This window comes from Rhineura floridana, chromosome 16 (genome assembly GCF_030035675.1).
Source record: "Rhineura floridana isolate rRhiFlo1 chromosome 16, rRhiFlo1.hap2, whole genome shotgun sequence".
NCBI lineage: Eukaryota > Metazoa > Chordata > Lepidosauria > Squamata > Rhineuridae > Rhineura > Rhineura floridana.
This window is the reverse complement of record NC_084495.1, coordinates 37,734,822-37,762,807: the sequence shown is the minus strand read 5'-3', so window position 1 is coordinate 37,762,807 and position 27,986 is coordinate 37,734,822. Positions and strand designations below refer to the sequence as shown.

General features: G+C 44.8%; 1 protein-coding gene across 5 annotated transcripts; it reads right to left on the bottom strand.

Moving 5' to 3' along the window:
• Window positions 1-3,270: 3,270 nt before the first annotated feature.
• Window positions 3,271-26,936, bottom strand: OGT (O-linked N-acetylglucosamine (GlcNAc) transferase). 5 transcript variants are annotated; one of them, XM_061598207.1, is made up of 23 exons: window positions 26,529-26,936; window positions 24,406-24,481; window positions 18,713-18,893; window positions 17,519-17,762; window positions 16,848-16,916; window positions 13,786-13,902; window positions 13,090-13,169; window positions 12,541-12,736; window positions 11,995-12,135; window positions 11,503-11,603; window positions 11,202-11,355; window positions 11,019-11,120; window positions 10,118-10,297; window positions 9,821-9,979; window positions 9,532-9,621; window positions 8,240-8,365; window positions 7,037-7,207; window positions 6,794-6,910; window positions 6,213-6,380; window positions 5,343-5,495; window positions 4,979-5,231; window positions 4,597-4,720; window positions 3,271-4,277 (listed from the first exon to the last, which is right to left on the bottom strand). In XM_061598207.1, exons 3-23 carry the CDS (start codon window positions 18,877-18,879, stop codon window positions 4,103-4,105), a joined length of 3,087 nt encoding a protein of 1,028 aa, XP_061454191.1. In that variant the 5' UTR covers window positions 18,880-18,893; window positions 24,406-24,481; window positions 26,529-26,936; the 3' UTR covers window positions 3,271-4,102. The 5 variants fall into 5 exon arrangements, with proteins under 5 accessions (XP_061454191.1, XP_061454192.1, XP_061454189.1 ...); XM_061598208.1 differs by having other exon boundaries at window positions 18,713-18,863; window positions 26,529-26,935; XM_061598205.1 differs by lacking the exon at window positions 24,406-24,481.
• Window positions 26,937-27,986: the final 1,050 nt, after the last annotated feature.

Here is a 27,986-nt window from a genome sequence, read left to right as displayed (position 1 = left end):
CCATGGCAACCCGCTGTTGGCTAAAGCTCGCGAGAGGTGGGCGGCCTTCGGAATGAGAGAGTTTTGGTTGGCTGTCAGAACCACGCGGCCTGCGGGAGGCGGCGGAAGTGGCCCGAGCACGTGGGCAGCCCGACAGGTCTGGAGTCTCGCCAGGCTCGGCGCGTGCAGGGGCGCAGCCGCCCTTTAGCACCCCGCTGAAAGGGGGCGAGGAGCGAGCTTTCCCGAGCGGAACGGGGGAGGAACCTGATCGCGCCGCTGAGCGGCAGGAGCCTCCAAAAGGGGCTGTAAGGGGCACTCTCCTACCGCCGCCCATCTGGGTTAAACGTCAGGAAATAGAAAAGGCTGCTCACTCGCGCACCATCGTTACTTTAGCGCTACCTCGTTGGAACTTTTGTGGGTTTTTAAGACAAACAGGGCTGCAACCTTCCTTGTATTCTGCTGCGTGCAAAGGTCAGCTTAAAACCAGGGACAATTATGAAGGGAGCCCGCATTGCCTCCCTCTGAAGATTAGCATATTCCATGAGACTGGTGTACCTGTAACTTTACCAGTCGGAGGCTGCAGGTAGCTGGCAGGGAAGTAGCAGTGTTGCTATTTAGGCTACTGGGGCCCAGCGCGGCCCTCCGGCCACACCTCAGAAGCTGTGCTTCACACTCTCCTCGCATACTTTGTGCTGGGCTTGGGTCCTTAAATTCGGCCCTTCTTGCTTGCCTGGAGGCTAGAGAGGAGTGTGCAAGTGTGTAGAAACTAGCCTACTGTACAAAAAAAAAAGTTTATGTTCACTCCTCTACTCAACCTTTGCCCTCCTCACCTACCACTAGCATGCAGTCCCTGGAAGGTTGTCCAGAGAGATGCCACGCTCAGTCTGAACTCCCCATCCTGCTGTACAGCACCTGTTCAGCTTAGCCTACACTAACTTAACATTCAAGAATGAGCATAACTGCATGGCTCAAGTCAGGTATAGAGTAAGAAACTTTTTTCTCCAAGATACTGTTTTCAGTACAGACATGGTTAAAAAAAATTAAATGCTGTCTCGGAGAGCAGTTATCAGGGAAAGCCCCATACACAAATCCAAAGGAATTTCTGCTTGCTCAAAGGAGAGAACTTCCAGTTTCCAATTTCTTCACTGCTCTATCTGCAACCCTACATGCCTCTATATATACAATACAATAAATATACATGGGGGGGAGGGGGAGACAGAAGGAGTTGCAACATTCCAGCACGGGATCTTCTGGGCAAGGTTCTGTTCACTACAGTTTCTCCCCGATGTATTTACCTATGTTAGGACAATACGCAGGGTATGATATGTCAACACCTCATCCTTATCCTACATATCCTTCCATTTCCAGCAAGGACGGAACCATAACTGTAAATAGCCGACAGAGAATGGCAAGTAGTAGTAGTAAAAGAAAGAAGCTCTACTTCTCCTTTTCATTTTCTTCAGGTGAGGCGGTCGATGTGCTGAACCGTTGTCTGGACGTGACAATGGACTGGATGAGAACTAACAAACTGAGACTCAATCCGGATAAGACTGAGATGCTGCTGGTGGATGGTTTCTCTGGTCAGACGGTGGATACATACCCTGTCCTGGACGGGGTTACACTCCCCCTAAAGGATCAGGTTCGTAGTTTGGGAGTCGTTTTAGACTCTATCACTCGAGGCCCATGTAGCCTCGGTGGCACGGAATGCGTTTTACCAACTTCGGTTGGTAGCCCAGCTACGTCCCTATCTGAGTAAGGAGGACCTTACATCAGTGGTTCATGCTCTGGTAACCTCACATTTGGACTACTGCAACGCACTCTACGTAGGGCTACCTCTGAAGACGGTTCGGAAGCTACAGCTAGTGCAAAATACGGCGGCCAGACTGCTAACAAGAACTAAGCGGTCTGAGCATATAACACCTGTTCTGGCTCGCCTGCACTGGCTTCCAATATGCTACCGGGCCAGATTCAAAGTGTTGGTATTAACCTATAAAGCCTTATACGGCGCGGGACCACGATACCTGCAGGAACGCCTCTCCCGTTATGTACCGGCTCGTACACTACGGTCTACTACGAAGGCCCTCCTCCGGGTCCCGACCCATAGGGAGGCCCGGAGGGTAGTAACAAGGTCTAGGGCCTTCTCAGTGGTGGCCCCCGAATTGTGGAATAGTCTCCCCGAGGAGGTACGCCTGGCGCCGACACTATTATCCTTTCGGCGCCAGGTTAAAACCTTTCTCTTCTCTGAGGCATTTTAATCGGTTATTTATGTAAATGTTGTAATTGGTATTTTAGATGATGTACTTTTATATTTGTTATATTGATCTTGTAATTTTATTATTGTATATGTTTCTATGTTTGCCGCCCAGAGAGCTGTTTGCTAGTCGGGCGGGATATAAGCTGAATAAAATAAAAATAAATAAGCAAGGACACAATCAAAGCCAGTGATTTCCATCTGTATTTGTCAGACACTTATCTGGAAACAAAAGCCATTACAGTGAGAAAGCAGAAGTAAAAACAGCTACACTCTCAACAACAGGAGGAAATCCCTTTCTTCCCTCACCCCTTTAAACTACACACAGTGGTTAATCTGTTCAGGAGGACACACACAGCTTCTAACAGAAAGAATTCTCTATGCCCAAATTCATTCCAAGCGTATGCATAACCAGCTGTAATCTGAGCATCCCCACCTGCAAGAAGGGAAAGGGTTGTGCTGCACATGGGCTGTTCTAACAGGACTTGGGACTGAGGCTTCTGGCTTCGAGACAACTGGCAATGCAAAGACTTAAGCATGCCTCAGGGCTACATACCTGAGTATCAATCAAGACTAATGAAGAGTGTGCTAAACCAGCCACATGTAGGAAACTTTGTTCTCTATCTACAAGTACTGTATCCATGTGCAGCACAACCAAGCCACAGACACCACTTTGTCTTGAACCTTGAGGCATGACACAGAGAGATTTAGAAAATATCTTCTTATTCAGGATGTAACCCACCTACAGACCTTGCTCTTCAACCAATCACTGTAGGACAACTCTTCAGAGAGAGAAAAAAGTTACGAGTTCTGCCAAGATTAACACAGCCCTCTTGACCTTTAGACACACCATGGTCTTTTTTAAAAAGCTATTTTAAACTGGAGGCAGAAACTGAAAAGAAAATCCATACTTACCTGGGATTGCATTTCTGCTGAAGGGAACGGAAGAGCTGCATTTTAAAAAGAAAGCCTAAGGCATGTCAAGAGGTCAGCAGCCCAGCACATAATTGTTTTGTCAAGGAGGAACGGTGAAACACATGTCCAATAGGTCAACCTGGGCAAACCAAAGCTTTATTTTTGTTAAGTCGTTGCTACAGTGGCTAGGCCTGCATCTCTGTACATAATTTAACATCATTCCTGCAGGATATGCATTTTGGCAGCAGGTTGTGTTTTCTCCACATATTTCAGGGAGAGATTGGGAGAGTTTACATTTTAAATTGAATTTACTTTTTCTGTAGAGAAGGGGTGCCACCTTGAAGTTAATTGATAGATGAAGCTTTAAAAAAAATCTTCATCTAAGCCAACACGGACAGAAAAGCCCAAGTGAGAAGTCAAATGTTAATAAGGCTGATGTAGGCTCAAGTGGTTTATAAAACCCATAAAAAGCTTCACCAGCAGCAGAGATGCCATTTCATTCTGTAGAGCTCAGAAAAATAACTTGGGGAGGAGCAACACGCACTAGCTTGAAACCTTGTTAGAGGAGCCTCACGTATGAACCAACAGGAATACCTGAAAACCAATTTTTTTTTTAAAAGCTCCAAATCCATGTAGGAGGAGAAAAATCTATTTCACAGGAAAAATGAATCAATCCATGAAATCACAGCTGCCTGGCCATTTCACACCTTCCACTGTGAAAGCAGGTCCTGTAGAGACACACCAGAGCCACGCAGGTCAACTGCAAATTCTTCATGGTATATGAAGTCCCGCATCTCCCCATCATGCAGGAGACAAGTCCAGCTGTGCTCTCCAATCACTACCATTAGATCATATCCGCTACAGAGTACCAGGCAGAGATGGAGTCCTTGCTCCCCTTTGCCTCTGCTCAGGAATTGGGGACATTTTCTGAAGGGTTTCTCTCATGGCTTCAGTAATTTAGGCAGATTCACCACTTTCTATGGACTTAATGATGTGGTCTGGTTTGTTGCCAGCTGCAAAGTGATCCCACATCTGAAGATAAAGCCGCTCTAGTTCCATTGTGTACTGCTTTGTGTTGAACAGGGGGCTGGATATTCTTTGCTTCCAGACCTTCCCACGTATTTTCTTCAGGCTACAGGAAGACAAGCATTTATTAGATCGCACCATCCCTGAATTCAGCCCCTTGCAGTCTCAACCCTGCTGCCCACACATCCCACTCTCCATTAAGAAAGGTTATCTAAAATCATCCCAAAAGCCACATCCATGCATGCTTGATGGTATGTCACCATTGCACACCTGTCTGTTCCTCTCAAGTGATGTTTTGCACTTACAACCTCTTTGTATTCCAGTAAGCTTTCACCAAGGAAAAGGGCCACTTAATGCTCCTACCAGCTTTCATTAGATTCACAACCAGTGCTCCCTCTTCACTCCTCTGAGGCACATTTACTTACTATTCTAGATCAGTTCCCAGTTTTACAGCGGTATCTTCATATTCCTGTCTACTCTTCGCAATGAGCTCAGGACAGCCGAGGCAAGTAAGTTGGGAGGCAGCAACTCGGGAAGCAAGGGTCTCTCCTGGGAACAGAGGAAGACAGTACACAAGAAGCTCAAATCTCCTTTTTGGTGGAAGGGCTGAAGCAGCAGAGCCCACCCCCCAAAGTGTGTAATGAGGCAAGTTCTCCTTCTCCCCCACTAGCATTTCCCCCTAGCTCACAACTCATCCCTTACGAAACAAGGTCCAACTTCCTGATCAAACCCATGGAACTGTGGGAATCACTGGCACACTTCAACACAGCAGGCATACTTCAGCACCAGATAAAGCCACAAACATACCTGGCATGGTAACCATTGGGGTTCCAGCCCAGAGCACATCCATCCCTGTGGTGTGGCCATTACAAAGTGGAGTATCTAGACAGACATCAGCCAGTTGGCCCCTCCTCACATGTTCTTCTTTGGGGGCAACTGGAGAGAAGATAATGCGGTTCTGGGGGAGGCCCATGTTCTGTGCATACTGTTGAATATTTGGTTCTCCAACAGCTGGGAAACGCAGGAGCCACAACACACTGTTTGGGACACGTTTCAAGATCTACAAGCAAATCAGGAGATTGCGTAAACTCACAGCATAACATCTTCCAAACCCATACTTCAGGAAGCTAATTAGTTTACTAATAGTATTCGACCACAGATAGCTACTCACATTGGCCCACATCTGTAGAGTGGAAGGGTCAATCTTATAAAGCTGATTGAAGTTACAATACACAACAGAATCTTCTGGCAGTCCATACTGGGAGCGAGTAGTAACAATGATGGTGCGTGGAACCTCTTCACCTGTTGCTGCCTTGTTGTTGATCTGAGCAACAACAAATGTGAGATATGAGATCTGAAGAAAATGAAGCTTGAGTTGTGAAAGCTCAGACTCAACAAAGTGTGGCCTCAGATCAGAAGGCTTGTTTGTCATCCTTTATTTTAGATGGCATACTCAGTCAGGCCTTTGAAGTGTCTAAAGTTAAAGGTAACCAACCAGTATTTAGATATTTTTTACTGATGTTTTTATTGTTGCAATTTTTATTTGGTGTGCCCTGCCTTCTTGTATTTTTACAAAAGCACTGTTTAGAAATAACCACTGTAGCAACTTTAATACTGTCCATAATCATTTTTAATGAATGAGAACTCCCAGAGATTAGACAAGCACTGTCAATATTACGCATTCAGTGCTTGCTAAGGACCTCTATTCACTTAGCTTTTTGGAACTCATTAATGCCTCCTGAAATTGTTACGGCCATTTTATTAGGTTATTTATTGTTAGTTTCTTTTACTTAATTTGTATTTTAGTTGCTATAAATTGCTGGAATATTCTCAATTATGAATAGCATATAAAGAGTTTTAAATAAATAAGCAAAGTTTCTCAAAAGGGCCAACCCTCTTTCCTGCACCATCCTTTGAAAGCAAAGGCTACTGGCTATATTAGCTCTGCCCTTCTGGAATTGCAGGCAAACACTGCTTCTGGATAGTTTCAGCCTCATGGCTCCTTCAGGTGCCTCTCAACCCCCATCCCCACTTTGCTCACCTGGGTAGTTGCTAGTCCATTGCTAATGTTGAATCCATTGATCGTTATTTGGATTTGTCCACGATTTATCATGTCAATCACAGCCTCTGCAATTGTATTCATAGGAATGACAGGCATGCTGAGTCCGGCACTGCTGTCAGCATTGTCTCCCCCATCAGGGCATTTCATCTAGAAGCCAAGACATATTAATTGTACCCATCCAAATATGGAGCAGTTTACAAACCCACAGAGACACCACAGGTCTCCGTAGACAGTGGAAAGGTTTTTGCTCAAAGGTTCATTCTCACATCCAGCCTCCCAAGTTCATCTGATGTTTCCAGTAGCCCTGACTTGCACTTCCATGCCTACATTTGAAGTCTTTTAAATTAGAAAGGCAATCAGCTGCTACCATATTTGTACCACACTTACATGTAAGGAGTGGAGAACCTACAGCCTTTAGATGTTGCTGGACTACAACTCACATCATCCTTGATGATGCTGGCCCCATGCTGGCTGGGGCTGATGGGAGTTAAGAATCCAGCAACATCTGGAGGGCCAGAGGTTCCTCACTCCTCACCTACATGCTCCTGAAATTCTCTCACCTTAACTATTTTCACATCAGGCAGGCTGTCAAGGAATGCCTTCAGGTCAATGCCATTTAAAACAATTCTGTTGTCATATATATGGCCATTGGATTTGAAGTCAATGACTGCTTTTTTCTGAAAGAAAAATATTTATATACAAGCTTGAATTTGGGTTTTGCCGTTTTCCAGTTCGGTGTAAAATCAGCAGCAATATAAAGTAGGCCAGGGCTGCTTGCCTTGCCATCTCAGCCCACCAAGTACCTTGAGGTGTGGGAACATGTTGGCATGATCTCCAATGAAAAATGTATTTGGCATGTAAGCCAGTTTTTCAGAGTACTGCTCAGCCACTTCAGCGGGGGAAGTTTCTTTGTCTGTGATAATATAATCCATGAACAATGCCCCGCTGGTTCCAGGATAGCCCAGCCACATAGCCTGGAAAGTCAAGCAAATTAGTATTAAGGCAAGGATGCAATATATCCAAAGTCTGAAGACTGCAAAAAAGAGCTTCTTAAAGAAAGGGACTTTGTATTCACATATTTGCACTGCACTCATGACAACAGGTGGCTAAAAAGCTAACAAGCACTCAAGAGCTATAAAAGAGGCCACATAAAACAGGCTATTTTGTCACATAGTCAAGGAACCCTGAGATTTTTTACTTCCTCGAGAAAGCTGTTCTTAACAATACTTTTATGTACATTACATCTGTAATCCTTTACTACTACTGTAATGGATATTACAGGAGAGCTCCTGTAGTTAAGGTGAATAGAAAAAACAAGGTTCAAAGTCTCAAAAGTTTTTAGGTTGTAAAAATCTGTTGGGCTAACAACTTGAAACTGGGCAAATATGATCTATTTGATGTCTATGAAAGTGCCAAGTTTCATACCAATCCAATAAAAAAGCATCTTATTATATTACAGTAATACCATAAGCAAAGTACACCTATCCATTAGCTTTCCACCCATGGTGATTCTGATATGTGTGCGAGCATGCGTGCTGGGGGGGGGGTTGCTTCCAAGGAAGCAACATCTTGTATGCATTCTATGATGAACTATATATTTATTTATTATTTATTTATTTTATTTCATTTATAAACCGCCCATAGCGAGTAGCTCTCTGGGCGATGAACAAAACAAGATTAAAATACAGTATTACAATAAAATCAATAACAAACAGCAGCCAATTAAATGAAAAACATTAAATATAAAACATTGAACATTAAAATGCCTGGGAGTATAGCCAGGTCTTAACCTGGCGCCTAAAAGAAAGTACCGTAGGCGCCAGGCGTATCTCCTCAGGTAGGCTGTTCCACAGTTCGGGGGCCACCACAGAAAAGGCCCTAGATGTAATAACAATCCTCCGGGCATCCTGGTGAGTTGGTACCTGGAGGAGGGCCTTGGATACTGAACGAAGTGAATGGGTAGGTTCATAATGGGGATATTAACATTTCAGGGTCACTTCCTTTACCTGTATTGGGGCTGATCTGAGGGCAAACAGCTCATTGCGGGCTCCTTTGGTGTAGCCATTCATATTGATAAGGATATGTATGCCATCTTGGTGGATACGGTCAGCTGCCTTTCCATTGCATGGGACCTAAGATACAAGAATTAGAAGCCACTGCTAATGCATCTTTCAGTCAATCAAAATGTCAAAGCCCTAGAATGGTTCTTCTGACTGTTATACTCTCAGATACAGGAACCGAGGCACTTAAGGTACATCTGCCTTTTCTTTTCCAAAATCCAGTATTGTATAAAAGGTACATTTTGCTAAGATTTCTAATGCTCAGGAGAACATGGCCAGTCAGCTACAAACAGACATAACAGCCTGCTATCTAGTCCAGCATCCTGTTCTCAGTGACCAATCAGATGCCTGTAGGAAGTTCGCAAGCAGGACCTGAGCACAACACTCTTCCCTCCTGATGTTTTCAGAAACTGGTATTCAAAAGCATACTGCCTCCAATTATGGAGACAGAGCACAGCAATAGTGGCTAGTAGCCATCCCAAGCTACTCTGCAGCGGATACTGCAATATCTGAGTAATCCAGTAATAATCTGAAACGTAGTACTGCATTCTGGATCCAGACAAGCCAACAACCAATGTCACCACAGCCTCTCTTCTACCAGCAGCCACCTCAACACCGAGGACACTTGGCAAAGGGCCACCGTTCGGTGGCAGAGGACCTGCTTTGCATGCAGAAGATCCCAGGTTCCATCCCAGGCATCATCTCCAGGTAGGGCTAGGAAAAGGCTCCTCCCTGAACCCCTGGAGAATTGCTGCCAGTCAGTGGCCTGTCTTGGGACACTATTATCATTTAAATGTATACCCCACCCATCCTCCCAAAGGGAGTCCAGGGCAGCAAACAGACGATAATGCATTAAAAACATCTTAACAATGATTCCAATACAGATTCAGCTTCCTTTGTTCCAGAGGAACTGAAGTAAATTTCCACCCAAATTCAAGCCCAAAATGCACAAGTTTTATATGTAATAAGACTGAGTTATTGCCGGGGGGGGGAGAGAGAGAGAGAAAACAACTGAAGATTCCCTGCTTACTGTTTAGGTCAGGATAAACATCAGAAAAGTATATGTAAATCACCTCAAAAAAAAGATAATCCCCACTCAGCAAATACTAGTTACAATACTGCCTTTTCCTGGTCAGCAGATTGCTGAGGAGTCTGTTTCAAAACACAGCATAATACAAGGAAGCTCCTGCTCCCCTTCAGAAAAGCATATTTAGGATTTATACAAAAAGAGCTCTTACCTGAGATAAGTCAATAAAGTGATTTGCTTCAGCCATCACCTTTACTCGGAAGTTTGTGCCATCATCAGGGCTGAGGGCATAGCAGAATACCTAGAAATAGAAAGGGCAACTGTTTGGAACTTAAGCTGGCCACAGTCATTTGAGTGAGACATGCACAGAGCACTAGCAAGTACTTAATCAGAGGAGGTTTTCTTTCCCCATGCACATGATGAAGCACATGAACCATCACTGTTTAACTCAATCCGTATTAGGTAGCTGTTGCCATATTCATCACTCTGCTGAATCTTACCTCAAATTTGTCTGGGTTGTGCATGCCCGGGATCGACTGCATGAGATGAGAGGTGGGATGATTCCCAAAGTCAGAGCTCACGTAGCCCACACGGAGTCGACCTTCACTGGCCTTCAAGTCCTTGGGATGTTCATATGGTGGCTTGTGAAGCACATTGATCTGGCAACATGATTTAATAAGATGTTATCACCAATATAGAGTCCCTGTCCCACCCTTCCAAAAAACTATGAAAGCTGACATTAAAGCATTTGGTATCTTATTGAAGTGAACGGAGAGATTTCTTCACAGGACGACTACCTTGTCCAAGCACAGGTTTCCGTGTCTCTCAGCGATAGCCTTTCGAAAACCATGAGACAATGGGTACAGCATGCTGTGATGAGGATGGACAGAAGGAAGCCTGTTCTTCTCCAACTGGTCAGCAACTATACTGACCAGCTTCTTCATTCTTTCATCATAATCAGTCCAATCACAAACTATCTGAATGAGGGGAAAGCAAACCCAGAATTAGGCCACTTTTATTATTTTATTTCTTACACGCCAGCCTTCCTCTTGTGACAGCCCAGGGCAGCCAGCAATAGAAGTGCAATATTAAAAGCTAAAGTAGGAAAACAATGCAATACTACAATAATCATCAAATTTACACAAATGGTGTCACTTTGTTACATTCCAAAAGCTTTTCGGAACAAATAGGTCTTCAGCTGCTGCCTGAGTGAACACAGTGTGGGGGACAACCCGATATCTACAGGGAGGGAATTCCATAGTGCTGCAACTGAGAAGACCCTGTCTCTTATGACACCCCCCCCGAAGTCATACTCCCTGAAGACACCACAAGCTGGACCTCTCCTACAGATCACAACACCAGAGTTAGCTGGTACAGGGGAAGGCTCTCCTTCACGTACTTGGATCCTAAGCCGTTTAGGGCTTTGTATGCTACTAACAACATCACAAATTGGGCCCAGCAGCTTACCAGCACCCAGGATTGGTGGAATATGATCCCATTCTGCTAACCCACACATTATACAGGCGGCAACAGCAACATTATGCTCCGTTTTCAAGGGAAACCTGATGCAGGCTGCCTTGCAGTAATGCAATCAAAAGCACTTGAAACAGGGCAGGGTCACTCACATGGCATATGGTGACATTTTGGTTTAAGAGGTTAATCCCTAACACAGTGGAGAAAAAGCCCTCCTCTTCTCACCTGCAAGCAATGTGCCAAGTTGCAATAAGCATCAGGGAAATCAGGCTTCAGTTTCAGGGCAGTACGATACGACGCAATGGCCTCTGGTATGTTCCCCGAATCCTAGAAAGGGAAGAATAATTAAGCAAAGGCAGCCTGCTTCCTACCTCAACCACTAACATGAACCACAGACACAAAATGTACCTTATGGATGGAAGCTAGATTACTGTGGGCATCAGCAAAGGCAGGGTTTATCTGGATGGCCCGTGTGTAACACTGTAAAGCTCCCTGAACATCCTGCATCTCCTTTAACGTGTTCCCCATGTTGGAATAGGCATCTGCAAACGTGGGGCTGATTCTGAATTATGGAAAAGAAGGAGGGGTGGGGAAAGAAATCACATTATCCACAACAGAAGGATCCTCCCACAGGCCTCAGACCAGTACACCCCACAAGCACATGCTAACACCCCCTTTCAATCTATTTTTCATAGTTTTAAAATCTCACCTGATTGCCTCCTTATAATGCATGAGTGCCTCCTGCAGCTTTCCTTGCTGTTGCAAAACACTTGCTAAATTGGAATGGGCAGCTGCAAACTCTGGGAAGACCTGCAGGAAAGAAGCTTGCTCTCAGCTCTCCCAAGAATGCCTCATTCTAAGGAGACAGACTTGTGCACACACTCCCTCCCACCTCTTATTTCCCTTTCATCCGCTGTATTATTCCTAAACTTCTTGCTCTGTTTTTCTTAAGAAACGTAAGATTAGACTTTCAACAACTGCAGGAGGCCAAGACTGTAAAAACAGGGATACAATCTCTTTTCTTCCCAATAGTAATTTATCAGGCCAAAATAAAAACTTAAAAACTTGTTCTAATTTTAGTTCTAATCCTTTGCTGTTATTGATAATGAAAAATCTTACTACCAATGTTTTTAAAAAGCCAAGAACTACCTATCGAAGGTACACATACCCAACTCTTACATCTAGTGATTCATAGGCATACCTCAAGAGCTTTACGGTACAGGCGAACTGCTTCCTCAATATTTCCTTGTTCTCGCTTGATATTTGCCAGGTTATTGAGAGAATCCGCATGAGTGGGACACAGACGAAGAGCTGTGTTGTAACATTCCTCTGCTTCAGCAACCTTGAACACATAAAACGTGATTTACCCTGATATTAGTACATGAACCACATACACCCACAATAGACTGCGTTGTGATGGCATGGATTAATATAATAGCCACAGGCATTGGGTTTGCTATTTTAGGGCTCTTTGGAGGCAGAAGGGTGGGATAAAAATGTGATAACATATACTCTCACCTTTCCCCTAAAATAAAATTCAAGGCAATTTACAAGAATTAGCAATACAAAGACAATAAAATAATTTACCCACATACTTAAGAGACTTCTTTCTTGTAAGTTCTTCCCTAAGTTCCCTCAAAAATAAAACAAAGTTCTAGATCACAGTCACTCGTAATTCATACCAATTTATTCAGCAAAGTCTCTAACATTCAAGTTATAGAAGGACAGAAAATGACCGGTTCCTTACACTGCCTTTCTCCTTGAGTGCATTGGCCAGGTTGCAGTATGCATCAGGGAAATGTGGCTGAAGTTCGATGGCCCGCTTGTAGGTATCTATCGCCAGGTCAATCAGCCCTTGTTCGTAATATACACAAGCCAAGTTGCCATGCACAACCGCATGGTTTGGACTCAGACTAAGGGCTCGTAGATAGGCTGCAACAGCTCTAAAACAAGATTGGTTACTGTTCAGATTAATTTATATAACACAGAATTGCATTTAATTGTTAGAAACTGTATTCACAGCCCTCCAAAAAGCGCTGATAAATTTAATGCTTCTGCTTTAATACAACTGGAACACATGGATATATAAAATCTGTTTTCCATAGGCATTCTTGTTAAAGGCTCTCATATTCGAGAAGCAGGGGGGTGTTTGTTTTTGCAATCCTCTGCAGAGTTATTGAACATTTAAGTCTTTAAACCTCTTAGGAAACATGCATCGGATTAACCTATCAGCTACTACAGTTAGCATGGGTATAGGGAGACAAAGACTAGACCGAGAAGTATTTTATTTGCTTACCTGTCAAATATACGTGCCTCCTTCAAGACATTCCCCAGATTGATGTAAGCATCCAGGAAGTTTGGGTCAAGGGTCACCGCCTTCAAATATTTAAGACAACATATTATTTTAGTTACTGTTAACAGCATAGCTACATTTAATTAAGTGTGCCAGTTTTGACATGAGCTGCCTTCTACTGACTGTGTAGGAAACACCAACTAAGGAAAAATCACTGGCAGGATCAATGTGACATCTGAGGGGCTTAAGATATGCATCCAGGCTTTAAAAAAAAAAAAGAAAAAGAGAAGGGGGAATGAAAGGTTTGTCCCTGAAGAGTTCTCAAAGAATGGTTTACATTCAAAGAATGCTGATTCCCACAGAAATTGCATCCATTTCCCTTTTGGAATGTGCCCCGCTTCTACATAGAGTCTATGGTCATCCACAATCTTCCTTTCCTCCAAACTATTTCAACTTATAAAATTCAAGTCCTTTCTAAGGGTTAGAAATTACTAATTTAGCACTCATTTGTTTCTTTTATAGCAAACCACCTCACTCAGGTATGCACCTTCTTGTGTGTGCAGATACACCATCACTGCATGAGACACGCATATGCCAACATGCAGCTGTTGATGCTATGACCTGGTAAGGAGTAAAACAAATCACGGTCAGGAACTTTTTAACAGATACATCATGGGACAAAAACCCATGAACAGTTACCTTCTCAAAGTGATGAATGGCAAGCCAGATTTCTCCTTGAGCGTTGAACACACAGCCAAGGTTACTCCACGCTACTGCAAAATTGGGTTGAGTCTCAATTGCCTTCAAATAACAGGCCTTGGAAGGGTTACAGACAAGTAGATACAGGGGAAGGGAATATTTGCATAAAAGAAAAGGGAGATAATTTTTCAGTTAGTATTCCTTCTCTAACCGGCCAAAAGTGACCCTGCAGTATAGGCTAGCTTGCGCCAAAACTAATGTGCTGTAAACAGCTGGCTGATCCTGCGCCAGCGCAAACCAAAACCCAAGTGCAAATCCACCATTGTCAGTTATGCTGATCCTTACATAGCAACACTTTCTAGGTCTGTAATTCCTTTCCAAGTCCAGGGCATGTGCTGCCTTGTTCAAACCAAGGCACTCAAGAGACAGAAAGAAGCTATGATCTAATATGCTTGAGCTGCAGGTTGGAGAGCAAGCCAGTTAAAGCCTGGCAGTTATTCAGATGACCCTTAGCCCATCTCTCCCAAATATTCTACAGAACACAGAAATTATATACAAATTGCACATTATAAAAGATGTAGGATCCCAGACCAAAGGGGTTCTCTCTCTTTAAAAAAAACCCTTTGGTATCCTATCTTGAACTCACCTTTCCAGGACTGTACCCCCCCACACACACACTTTAATGTTACCTTCAGACTTCAAAACCTCAAATAACAGGTTTGCGCAAAGGTTCAGGTCCCTGTAATGCAAGCGCAAGAAGTCGCTAGCGCACCCTAACAGCACGCCGCTGCGCTATCGCTGCAAACTGCTGCGCTTTGTTGAATGCCCCTGGAGACTGTGAACGGCCAACCAGACTGATTCATCTACCAGACAGGCCCACATGGAAACTTGAGTCTTAAATTTATATCTGAAATGTAAATGCATTGCAACCCAATTGCATCAAGACACCTAGAGCAGAGTGCTCGGGGAGCCACCCGGACAGAGATGAATCATCTAGTCAACCATTCACAAGGGCTCAATCACACGCAATGCGCATTTCCGCCGCGCAGCCTTTGCGCTACTGCAGGATCACAGCGCATCATCAGAAGAGCAGAACGCTGCAATCCAAACAAAGAAGAAAAAGGAAAAAATGAACAACCAGAAAGAGTTAGAAGCTTTAACTAAGTATTTCCATTTTTTTAAAAAAAATCTTAATTTACTTTTACTTTATTTCTTTGAAAGAATTGTGGCTAGGATTATAAATTACTCTCTAACATTACTTGCTTGTACATAAAATACTTAAAGCTGTTTCTGAAGCCACAAGACAGAAGATTCAGGCATGGAGGCAAATGGTTTCGTTGTGGCAGTTACAAACCCGTTACCATATTTCTCATGTGAGTTTTCGGTGCGTTCCTTGCTGGAAGAGGAGGAGGAGGAGTGTGTCTGCCCTAGATCCAGGCCTCGAGCTCCCTTCAGCGAGGCACCTTACGCATGGAATAGGAGGTTTCACCCACCTGAAACCTTCTAAATACAATATCAATGGTGAAAAACCAAAAACAAGAGAGAAAAATAAAACAAGATCATTAGTAAAAAGTTCAACAAAGCAATTGAAAATCTCTGGAAATGTCTAACACATAGGGTTGAGGGCAGTTTGTCTGTAACATGGGAGACATGCAGAAGGGAAAGGGTTAATCAGGGCAACTGCAAACAGCAGGACTTATTGGAAGAAAGGCTCTGAAACTTCCACAACAATTGAATTTCACTTCAAGCAGTAAAGATTTTGCTGGTTTGGTCTTACAAATGCACTGATAGCCAAAGAAATACACTGCAATTTATTCAAAGTATATATATATATATATATTTCCCTTGTTTAGTGGAGTTCTCACAAAAACAGAATAACACTTTCAAGCTAGGTGTCTCCAGAGCTCTGAAATAAAGAAGTCAGCAACCTAAGGCAGGCGCAGTGTCTTGGCCGATACCAGTCACACTAAAAGCTGCAGTGAAGTGCAATTCATGTTAGCTGTCCACCTGACAAGCTGAGATCTGCAGGTCTTTTTGAAAAGACATTTCAATACCACCACCAACAATGTAGAGCTTCTGCCATCTTGTCAGTTAGCATGCTGCCCAGGGCAGTCACCTATCCAATTTGTGTTTTTATAAGGTCCATTCCCAAAGCCTTATAACAGATTTTCCTGAAAAACAGCCTTCCCCCATCCCCCAACAGCAACCAGCCAGACAGCTACACTGTTCATACACTCCACTTGGTAGCATGCGCGTGGGGCTTGAAGTGAAGGACTAGGAGGTCCTTCTGGTTCCTCCACACTCCTCACCCCTGCTGCGCGGATGCGTAAGGTGGCTTGTAACAAGGTAATTTCGGGTATTTTTGCAATCCAACTTTTTGTTATGTCAAGAGTTTTAAAACCCATCCTGGTGTTCAAATTCTTGGTTAGAAACCAGACTGCTAGAAGCCACCTTTCCACTTACTGTAGCAAGTTTTTCTTTGATCAGTTCATTTTCCAAACAAACCAGCCATGTCACTTGACCATTTGGGCAAAACAGATTGTTTTCAGGAAGCAAACTGCAACTGTAACTATTTGCTTGCCTTTCTTCCACTATAAAGATGGGGGGAAAGGTTAAAGAATAATCTTTTTAATGCCATATTCACAGGGAAACATTTGATAAGGTTCTTCTCCACTTACAAGCCACAAAGGACTTTAGAAGAGCACCTGCTTCTCACAGGAATCACGGACTAAGTCACAGGCTTGGCATCAGCAGGCAAGCCTCAGTTTGGAAGGAATGTTTATTTCCAGATCAGAGAATGGTGGCGCCCCTGACAAGTCACTTCACAATACTGGATAGTCTCGTTCAGCAGCAAGACTCAGTGTTCAATTTCTCGTCTTAAAATCAAGTTTTAACATGGGCATGCCATATCTTGCCCTGCAACTACTCTGGGGCAATTCAGGGCCTTCAGCTTTCAGCCATTTCTTGGGACTCTTGCAGGTCAACGGAGAATTGAAGACTTGGTGCAAGCGTTCACATTTTCAAAAGACTGATGTTTAAAACTCATTCTACAGAACACCTACCTTGGCTTCTTCCAAGCGACCCAGGGCTTTGAGCAGATTCCCCAGGTCACTACGCACACAGTACAAGTCCTGAAAATCAAATTCATTGTGTCATTCCCAACAGAGGCAATAGAGACTTTAAAACGTTTTATAGAGAATGTACACAGTGTCTAATTATCTGCACTCCTAGTGTGCTTTTTTGCTACTTTGAATATCAGCACCTTCCGGAAACTGACAGGACTTGAGAACGCCACCAATAATGTAGCAGACAGCATTCTCTTGCAGAATCAATGCGGAGACAAAGTAAGCCCCACCTACAGCCTCCAAAGCATTGCCCCAGCGTAATACGTGTGGCTGTATGATCTATGCCCTTCCTTGACTGGCACCCATAACAGCCCGAGAACAACTGGGGATTTGGAAGAGTGGCAGCATAATCAGAATGGCTGGGGAAGACTGGCATGGATGGACAAAGTAAGCCATCTCCTATGAGCTTGTTTTAAACACCCTTACAAATGGTTGGGGCAACAGTACATTTATGCATAAGCAAATCCAGATCAAATTAATACTAGTAAACAACTGTGGGCAGGAAAACAGCCTAGACATATGTGAATGAGGGACACTAGATATACTCTTAAAGCTGTTACTTATATTTCTGAGAGAATTGTGCCTTCTCCAAGTAGATTTCAACTTACAGGATTGTACTGCAGGGCGGAAACATATGCCTGTACTGCCCCTTCCATATCACCTGCAGCTACTAAAGCAGCAGCAAGATTAATGTATCCATCAATGAAGTCCGGCTTGAGACGAAGGGCATGTCGATAGTGTTCAATTGCCTCCTGCAGTTGACCACGTTCCTTGTACACGTTCCCCAGATTTGAATAGGCTTCTGCCAGCAGTGGGTTCTGCTTGATTGCCAAAGTACTGAAGTGAGCAGACCTGGGGAAAAAGGCAGGATCATTTGAAATTTAATCTGCTATGGCGCTTTCAATCTGCTTTGGTACCATCACCATTGCAGGATTTGATTTGCTTGCTAAAATTCTCATGAACAAGTATAATTTTGCTCTTATGTAGTAGAAATGGGACAAATGTGCAGAGCTTCAACACAAAGCCATCATTCCTGGTTTGATGCAAGCTAATTCTGTTTAGGCAGAGGGAGAACTAACTTGCATTTTGTGCAACCTGACAAGATGCCCATTATTTTCATCAGGACACTTTTTTGAACCCATTTCCAGTTTAGGAATTTTATCCATTAAGCCTAATATTTATATTTCTCTCATCTGCATTTGCAATCTTACTGTAGGAACCTTCCAAATACTGAAATTATGGCATTAAACACAAACCATACCTTGGAACTACATCTACAGCTATGACAGGGAGGTAAAGGGGAAGACAGTTCAAGATTTATTGCTACATTTAGAATACATTGTGAAGTTCTATAGCCATCATTAACAAAAATACCACTTGAACAGATGATGAAAATGTAGTATGTGGCTTTTCACCTATTCTACATTCCTTTTTAAATATCCTTTCATAACTAGATTTAAGCAACAGACAGACTCCTTGGGAAGAACATGGTTGTTAGAAGCATTTCATGATATTTGCATAAGGACAGTCATTTCACCCTTGCAGTCAAGTTCCTATGCCTGCAGGCAATATGCTAGACCTATAAAGCAAGGGGAAGAGAGCTGAAATTCCAGTGCAATGTTCTCCTGCCTCCATACAACCAACTTATTTGCAATGAAAACTTCCATGGTGTACAACTGCATGTGCATCAGTCAGGAGCCAGCCCAAGTCAGAACTAGCAATGCTGCTCATCACAGGTGCCAGTAGCTTTCCTTTCCAAGCCACAATCCTATGCAGATGGGGGAAAGGCCCCAGGCGCCTACCTGTCCAGCCTGCGACACTGGAAGTGAATGGATGAGAGCAACAACAGCACGCCTGTGTTGTCAGGCTCTTGCCTCCAAAGCTGCATGCAGTGCCTCTCAGCTGCTTCGAAGTCTCCTGCTTGATACTCCCGGTGAGCCAACTCCGCTAGCCCTTGGAAGGAAAGCATACGTTTCGTTGGTTCTGAAGAATCACCAAAACATTTAGGGGGGAAAACAAAAAGTTAGAAAATGGGAACAAAAATTGACAAACTATGGTGTACAAATTAAAAGATGAAATGTTTGATAAAATGTAAAACCCCAAGGGTATAGGGTGAACACAAACACAAGAGACCTATTCTAGGAAAATATCAATGAACTACCATCTTACAAGGTTTGAAAGACATTGCTACTCTCAGAGTAATGATCCCTGTTCCCTTTTCTTAATATACCCAACACACAAGTTCAGCTAGGCCATGAGACACGTGAATATCATCATCTGGGAGAATTTCCACAGCCACCATCACCTTAACATAAGCCTGTTACTAACTAAAAACCTTTACACAAGTTGTCCTATCTCACCATCTAGAAGTAAATTCTGCCACAAAGAGTTCAGTTCTTTTAGAATTAGGTGAAACAATGAAAATGGTTTCATGCAATGAAATGATGACATACACCAGGAAAAGGTTGCCTGCTGCAGAAATAAAGTGTCTCCCAGAAGGCCTTTTTCATTTTTCAGGGAAAGTTGCACATCATTTTCCTGCATATTCACCATCTGCTTCTCAGCTATGCAGAAAGATTACATAATTTAAAAAAACTTCCCTAATACAGCAGGACTGGATAAGGGGTCCTGAAATAAGGCCATTCTGTCATAAGGGCCAGACCTGCCAGGCCCCTGGGGAAGGGAGATGCGTATCTCAATAAAGCTGGTTGGGCTAGGAACGGATACGTCACAAAGAAGTTATAAAACACAGTATTAGGTAATCTAAATGTCTCTGGATCCATACAGTTACACTTTTTAAAAAAACCCGTCTTTTGATATTTTTGTGCTATTTTGTAACTTTGTTCTTATTACAGTAGGGCCCCGCTTATACGGCGGGTTAGGGACCAGGCCCCCGCCGTAAAGCGGAAATCGATGTAAAGCGGAACCCATTGACTATAATGGGTCGCCTCACGTGAAAATGCTGCAAAATCGGCTTTAAAACGGGGAATTTCCCCTAATTGAAAGCCGCCGCATCAGCAGAACACTGGAAAACGGGGCCCTACTGTATACTTTGTACATTGCAGTGGGACATATACATGGAAGGCTGATATCATTATCAGTTCAGGCCTGATAAACAATTTAACTTACACGAGACAATGAATTTTGGTTTGGCTCCTAACAAGTCATTCTTCGTAGTTGCCACTGGCCCCTCCTCCCTAGGTTCTCTGCATATGCTAGAGGGGGATTCTCAAACATTCTCCCCCACTCCCCAGGCCAACTTCAGAGGGATGAAATTTACTGAGGCCCACCCGTCACAAAATGGCAGCACAGGGATAGATTCAGTCACAAAATGGTGGTAGACAGAGGCAGAATTTGGCATAATCAGCTGGCAATTACCAATATCACTTTCTAACCCCTCTTTGGGAATGGCAATGTTCTTTTCTGGAGCATAAAGTTCCATATTTCAGTTCTCCACAAGCTAAATACAGACATTTGCTTTAGATGTATTGTGAGTGAGCCTCCTCATTTTAAGAAGAATTTGGTTATCTCAAGGATCTAAGTAGAGAAAGCTTTTTTACATTTTGCCCTTCCCCCAACATGTCTCAAAGTATTTTTACTCATCTCTTCTAATCTCTTCTTTCACACTTAAGTTATCTCCCCACAAACTTCCTGCCGCTTTCATCCCTCCTCCCTACTCCCTTTACATCGTCTTCCTCCAATAACAACTGTGTGCTCTTTATACCGTATCTTTCTATTCCCAGTTCATTTATTATTTTTAAAAATCTTCACCTTTCTAATTTTCTTTATTCATGTGGGAAATTGCTGGTGTTGGTATTGGTTTAAGCAAGTGAGGAGGCAGTGGGGGGGTAGCACTGAGGCTCATCAGAAAGCAGACTGAGGCCCATTGAGAAACACTGTGCTAGAGGTCATGGGGTGAGGAGAGGCTGGGGCTTGCTTAATTTCAAGTAAAGTTTTGCAGAAGTAGCCCATGTCACGCTGCTTCTGCTTTCAGCAAAAGCCAACCACAGCATCATCTACCAACCCACAGTCACTCCTACCCATTACCAACCCCCTCAACCAAGCACTACTACAAATTCAATAAATCATCATCATTATCCACAGCCAGATGTGGGTCCAGGACTAATCCATTTGATAGGGTGTCCCCAAAGCCAGCACACTACCCACTCACAACAGCAGGAGGGATTAACCCCAAGCAACAGAGATGTGACAGGAAAATCAGCTGAGAACCCCATAAGGGGTGCTATGGAAGGAGAGAAAGACAGTCAAAGTGGCACCTGGCCTGGAACAAGGAGAAAGAAGGAAAAGATGATGCAGAGCAAACCATGTTACTAAAGAAGGGCAAATTGGAGCGAGGGATATTAGCACCAGACCCAGGATGGTATAGTAATGTCAGATGAGAACCAGAAAAACTCAGGATCAAATCCCCACCCAGCTGTGAAGCTCACTGGGTGACATTGAGCCAGTAACTATCTCTTTAACTATCTTGCATGAGGGAATGATGAGCTTGTGGGACATATATACTGCTCTGAGGTCCTTACAGGAAGAGGCAACAAATAAAACAAGCAACAGACAAGAGTTTTATCATGAGAGTCTGCCGCAAGGGCAGGGATGAGATGAACTGGCACGTCTTCACCAGCCTTGCATTGCTAGTACTGTGGGCACAGAGATGGGATGATTCAGGGGGTGTCTGCTCCAACCCATCCGAACAGAATTTCCTAAGCACAATTTGTAAAAACTTGTTCTTGTCCCATTTAATTTTTTTTTTACTGCTTTTCTACAAATCTCAAAGTGGTTGGCACTAGAATTTATACAAAACGTCAACAATGAATTTCTCCAGCCAGTGTGAAGGAATGTAGGTCCCCTGCTGTACCAATATTCTCTGCAGCTCACAGGGGGGGCACTTGCCACTGATGAGGAGATATGATGTCCCAACTGCAAGTGTCCTCACCACCATGAACCAATGCAGATAAACAAATTATTTCAATGTATCAGCTTCATTTTTTTAAACAAAGGAAGCCAACTGCTATTGGTTGTAGTTAATTAGAATATGCAACATGCAGGTGACTTCTTAAGGGGAGGGAAAGATTTAAGTCTCAACCACAGCCTCTACTTTTTCAGGCTTGATGTAAGCTTGTACAACTACTTCTCTGGAATTTTCCTTTCAAGCTGATCATTTATTTTAAGGTTGGCAAACAAGATGAATGGATCAGGTTAACATTTAAAGCTTGAGTTTTTTTGTTTTTGTTTTAAAAAGCTCGATTTCAACTGTGTGCTACTTTATCATAATGTGCTGCAAGTGACCTGTTATAGAACTCAAAAGGCTTGGGGCTGCTTCCAACCTCAATACAGAAGTGGCACCATGTAGGGACTAAATTTAGCATCATCATTTCATTTACTGCCTTTCTGTTTTGGCTATCTCATATTAACATTTCACCACCACCACCAAACCTTTGCAAAATCTGAAAGTTTTCCAGTTTCCCAAACCAACTCGGATCTGGTTTAGCGTGTCTGCATTAAGTACAGTGCTATATACCATGCTTGCTATGGATAAAATGGAAATGGCCTTCAAGTCGATCCTAACTTATGGCGTCCCTATGAATAAGGTTTTCATGGTAAGCAGTATTCAGAGGAGGTTCACCATTGTGGCAGTGACTGGCCCAAAGTCACCCAGTGAGCTTCATGGCTGTGTGGGGATTCGAACCCTGGCCTGCCCAGTGTGACTGACATTTGTATCCATCCACTATGTTACAAATTAATTTTATGAAATAATGCATTTTTAGAAATGGAAAATTTTCTGAGGAAAACACAGTAGTAAAAAAATCTCCGTCTCGCTTCGCTGGTCCACAATAGAGATAGTAACCGAGACAGATACAGCTTGGGGGGGGGGGGAATGTGAGGCAGCCTTAAGAGTACCTTGTGTATCAATAAACCAGTAATCCTTAGTCAAAGAGACACACCCTTGACTCAGCACACACAATGAATTCAGTAGATTCAGACTAGAACCAAATTAGGGGGGGGAAGCAGCAGCCCAAGATGAGCAGGTTTAAGAGAAGTCTTGCACCTACATATCATGAGACACTAAGTGTGCCTTAAAAAGCAGTTTATCTATTTGCCACACACTGCACTGAGATAGACCCTGCCCTCAGCACTATCGGCAGGCCTGAAACTCAGCTGGACCAGAGCCCCCACCCACTGAGATTAGCAAACAGCTGCTGCATGGTAGGCCTATTTTATTTGAAGATGGGTGGGGGTGCTGCTTCACTGAACTTGTTCCAGTTTAAGAGAACCTTAGGTAACTGCCTACTGAAATATAGGCAGTACAGCAATAACCTTTATGTCCCCAAACATTCTTTGTAGGATGGCTCAAACCCTTTTGAAATGCCTCCCCAAAAAGTTAGATTGGATGTATTCGTACAATTTAGGAAAAGTGTGTCCATTCAGCTCCAACACCACTGGTCCACTTTATCCCCACCCACAGACCCTCTTCCCTGTACCCAGGGCTGTGGAATCAGAAGCAATTTTGGGTGGAGTTGGAGTTGATAGAAATGTACCAACTCTGGCTTCAAAATAAATTTTGATTGACAAATTTTTTAAAATATAAATTCAAAATGTCAAAGAAGCTTCCCATGAAGTCAGCTGTAGTTGAGCATTTCACCATAACTCAAGATGGAAAACATTTTGTGTGTCAGTGTATGACACAGGACCCACATGAAGACAAATGCTGTGATGCCAAGATCAGCGCATATTCAGGCAGCGATAAAAATGCTCCTATGAGAGCTTCCAATTTAAAAAGACATTTACAGCCCTTTCCAGGGCTGTGGAGTCGGAAGCAATTTTGGGTGGAGTCGGAGTTGGACAGTAGAAAAATAGAGGAGTCGGAGTCGAAGGTTTGGCGTACCGACTCCACAGCCCTGCCTGTACCACTCCTACCTCTAGAAATTGTATGTGAATGATTGCCCCTTGACTATAGCACAATTGTCATGGTACTGATGCCATTGGATCAAAGCCTTTTTCTGTCAAGATTCCCATATAAAACAAATTCATGCACAGGTGTCTTCCAAAACAAAACAAAAATCCCAAGGCAATCAGCGAATGGCAACAGGGGCAGGACTGTGAAATCCAGAAGCCCCTAGACATGGACCAGCACATGGGCTGTGGATATGGACCCACTGTTAAAGACTTTATTTTGGAAGACAATCTTACTCGGTCATGAGTGATCGCCAACAAACAGCATATACACGAACACTTACTCCCATTTACACAGGACTCAGTGCCACTGAATTCAGTGTGACTTACTTTTGACTATTATTATTAATTAATTTTTTGTCCCACCTTGTTTCCTGAAGGAGCCCAGGGCCGCCCCATAACACTCATGAATAGGCATGTACAGGACTGCCCTGCAGCACTGCACAGTAGTGGGAGCCAAACATGGCCCTCCAGGCTTCCCCGGCTATCTCCTTGGGACTATCCCCAGGTCACACCTTTTACTGACCTTGCTTAACACCTTCCTTGAGTGTTTTTGCCTAGGGGAAATGTGTCCTTCACCTCTGATAATGCCTCTTGCTGGCCTGGGTGGAGGGTAGAGAATGGTGTGTATAGAAACTAGCCTACTGTACAAAGGTAAAATTTACATTCATTGTTCTGCCCACTTTTGCATCTGGCTGCATCCACCACTGGCACGTGGCCTCTGGAAGGCTGCTCAGAAGGGAATGTGGCCCTTGGACTGAAAAATGTTCCCCACCCAATGTAGCTTATAACCTGCCATTTCACACACTGCTGCTGCTATGTGTATATATCTTTTTTGCTCTTAAACCAATACCAGTCTTGCCATGTTACTGCACACCTTACAAAAAGACACGTTGGAAAACTCAAGACTTGACTCTGTTATGCCAATAGGAGATCCTAATCTCTAACACTGTAAAGCAACTCTCAGTATTACTCTTTATTGTGCCATTAAAAATGCTGCAATACAATTTCAAAAGGGCTGTTACACTGAAATACAGACAGATTTCCTTTGCTCATCTTCCAGGATTCCCTCAATAATTCTCAGTGCTCTTTTGTCTTCCCTTGGCATAAGAGGGCCTAGCGCACTGGAAATGGGCCCTCAGGAGGTGGATCTCAAAGGACTCTATGCTTCTGCACCCTCAAGCCACCGCTGAACTACCTTACATCAAGTCAGACCCCTGGCTCATCTACTGTGATGCTGTGTATTCCAGGGGCAGCCAATATGGTGCTCTCCACACAGGACCTACAACTCCCGTCAACCCCAGCTAGCACAGCTAATGGCAATGGTTCATGTGCACAACTTCTGAAAAGCACAAGATTGGTTAACCCTATCCTACTCAGGTACATTTGTGAAGTCGAGATGCCAGGAATTGAATCTGGAACTGTCTAAATGCAAGGCCAGGGCTCTCTCATTCAGCTATTAATCTGCACCATGAGGCTTTTTCCTGTTGAGAAGCCCTTGGCCCACTGAGACCAGTGCCATCAACTCTGGCCAGCAAGTTCTCAAGGATCTCAGGCAGGATGGTGAGTGTTGCTTTTTCAGGTCCTTTAAACTGAGAAAGGATACCTGTGTGCAAAACAGGTGCTCTGCCAGTGAGTCCTGTGCCTTCACATCCCATAAACTAGGTACACTCCACCTTCCACTGAGTCAGACCACTGGCCTATGTTGCCCACTTCAGCCCCCTCTTCTCAACAAGCGTACCATGACCTTTTTTAAAAAGAAGTTCGTTCAGCTGGACTTTTCAAGGAGCATCTTGCAGGGTGCCTTCAACGTTATTACACCCCTCCACTCCAGAGAACTGGCACTGCAGGTGCAGGGACCCCTAATACCAGCTCCCCCGGAATCCAACCTGGAGCCTTTCACAGGCAAACTATTCTCCTATCCCAAAATTCAACATAGAGCAACTGTCTCCTGCCTGCTCAGACTCTGGTCTCTTGTCTGGCCCCCGGGTTGCCTCCTCTGACTGGCAACAGTCTCCAGCGTCTAACGCGAAACAAGGCCAGGGCCCAAGGCTGCGGGCACCCCATAGTCCCCGGGTATCCCACACCCCATTCCTCCCCCCTCAAAGAATCCTGACAGCTGCACTTTACCCCTCCCAGCACCCTTGAACTACACTTCCCAGCGTTCCTTGCGTGTGTCTGCGGGGGGAGCAAGAGAGAGAACGTGCTTCACAGGCATGGCGAGGGCGCAGCCTCAGGCACAAGCGGGCCTTTCCCTCAGGTCTCGCCAGAAACCCGTTCGCTGATCCCGGGGCCAGAAAAAGAGGGGAGGGGCTTCCGCATGCGGACCGGCAAGCGGGGCCCTGCCCCCTACAAGGAGCAGCGCGGAGCCGCCTCGCAGCGGCTGTGAGGGGGCCGCCGCCAAGCCCCGAGCGCCTCCCGCAAAGGCCCCTTTTCCAGCCCCGCTCCCGGAGAGCCTTTTATTGGGGCCGACATCGGCCGCCTGGGGTCCTGGCGCCGCCTATAAGGGCGGAGAAGGAGCGCGCGTGCCTGTGCGCGCCCCCGCAGAGCTCCCCTCGCCCACCCTCTCTCTCTCCCCGCCGCCCGGCCTGACTCTTGAGGGAAGCTGCAGGCAGAAGCCCTCGACCGGAAACGTGACCCGAGTAGTACCTGTGCTGTCGGCTACGTTCCCCACAGAGGCCGCCATGGCTCCGGCTACTCCTTGCGCGGCTAGCGCCGGGTCGCCGCGACTAGGATCCCGTCAGGCGGCGGCGGCTGCTCCTGAAATGGCGGCGGAAGGGGCGGACGGAGACGTAAAGGCCGGGCGGAGTGCCGCCGCGGACGGACCTTCTTTATTCTCCCAGCAAAGGAAAGTAGTCCCTGCGCCTCAAGGGAGGAAGCGCGCTTGCCTTCCGGCGGGACACAGCGAAAAAGACTCCTGGGCCGCCTCGTTCCGCGGCTCTGCTCTCCCGCCCTGCACGACGGGCAGAGCGACCACCGTCAGCGGAGATTCGCAGTGGACGTCCACCTCTTGGCCGACACTGCGACAGATTAGCGCAATACGCATGCGCCGGAGAAGATACCCGGCTCGCCACTCCGCCCCCTCCTCAGCGACATCCGGAGCGCGTCACCAATGGGGCGGCGCAATGGCCGGCGGGAAGGAAAAGGGCGGGAATTCGACTGCGGCAGAGCCCACGGGAGCCCCGCCCCTTCCACTCCCCGCGTAATTTTCCATACGGAGGGGGAGGGGCATTGCGAAATCCCCTCACGTGACTCTCGGCGGTGGCGCCTCCTGCGAGTGCTGCGCCTGCTAAAAAATGGCTGCGGAGAGGCTATGAGGAGAAACGCAAAATGGTTGGGGAAAGTGGTGTCTTTTTTCATTTTGAGGCCCGGAGGGAAAACTTTTCCTGAGGGCTCTTCCTTCAGGGACAAAGGAGCAGCTTTTTGCAAAGGACCCAGCAAAGCCACTAGTCCATAAAAATTCATGCTCAGCAGAACGTCTGCCGCCCATTCCTCACATGTTGTTGTTGTTATGTGTCTCCAAGTCGACTACGACTTATGGCGACGCTATGAATCAGTGACCTCCAGTAGCATCTGTCATGAACCACCCTGTTCACCTCTTGTAAGTTTAGGTCTGTGGCTTCCTTTATGGAATCAATCCATCTCCTGTTTGGCCTTCCTCTTTTTCTACTCCCTTCTGTTTTTCCAAGCATTATTATTGTTAAGGATAATTTGTGATCCTCTATGTGGTATTATCTTTTCTAATGAATCACATCTTCTCATTATGTGTCCAAAGTATGATAACCTCAGTTTCATCATTTTAGCTTCTAGCGACAGTTCTGGTTTAATTTTTTCTAACACCCAATTATTTGTCTTTTATTCCTCACATACCATGCACTATATTAATAAAGTCTTTCAGATTGTAATCTTGCGCTGCTGCCTGGGCCTTCTAAGTAAACATTCAATGGGTGCTGATCCTGCTGGCAAACTATAAGCAACAATATGACTGGCAAATTGTAGAGGAAGACCCAGACATCTAATAGAAGGCTGCTGGATGCGAGAACTCGCAGGCAAAGGCTTCATCCCTTCTCCCATCCCCTTGACTGCTGGGCCGCCAACTTAAAACAT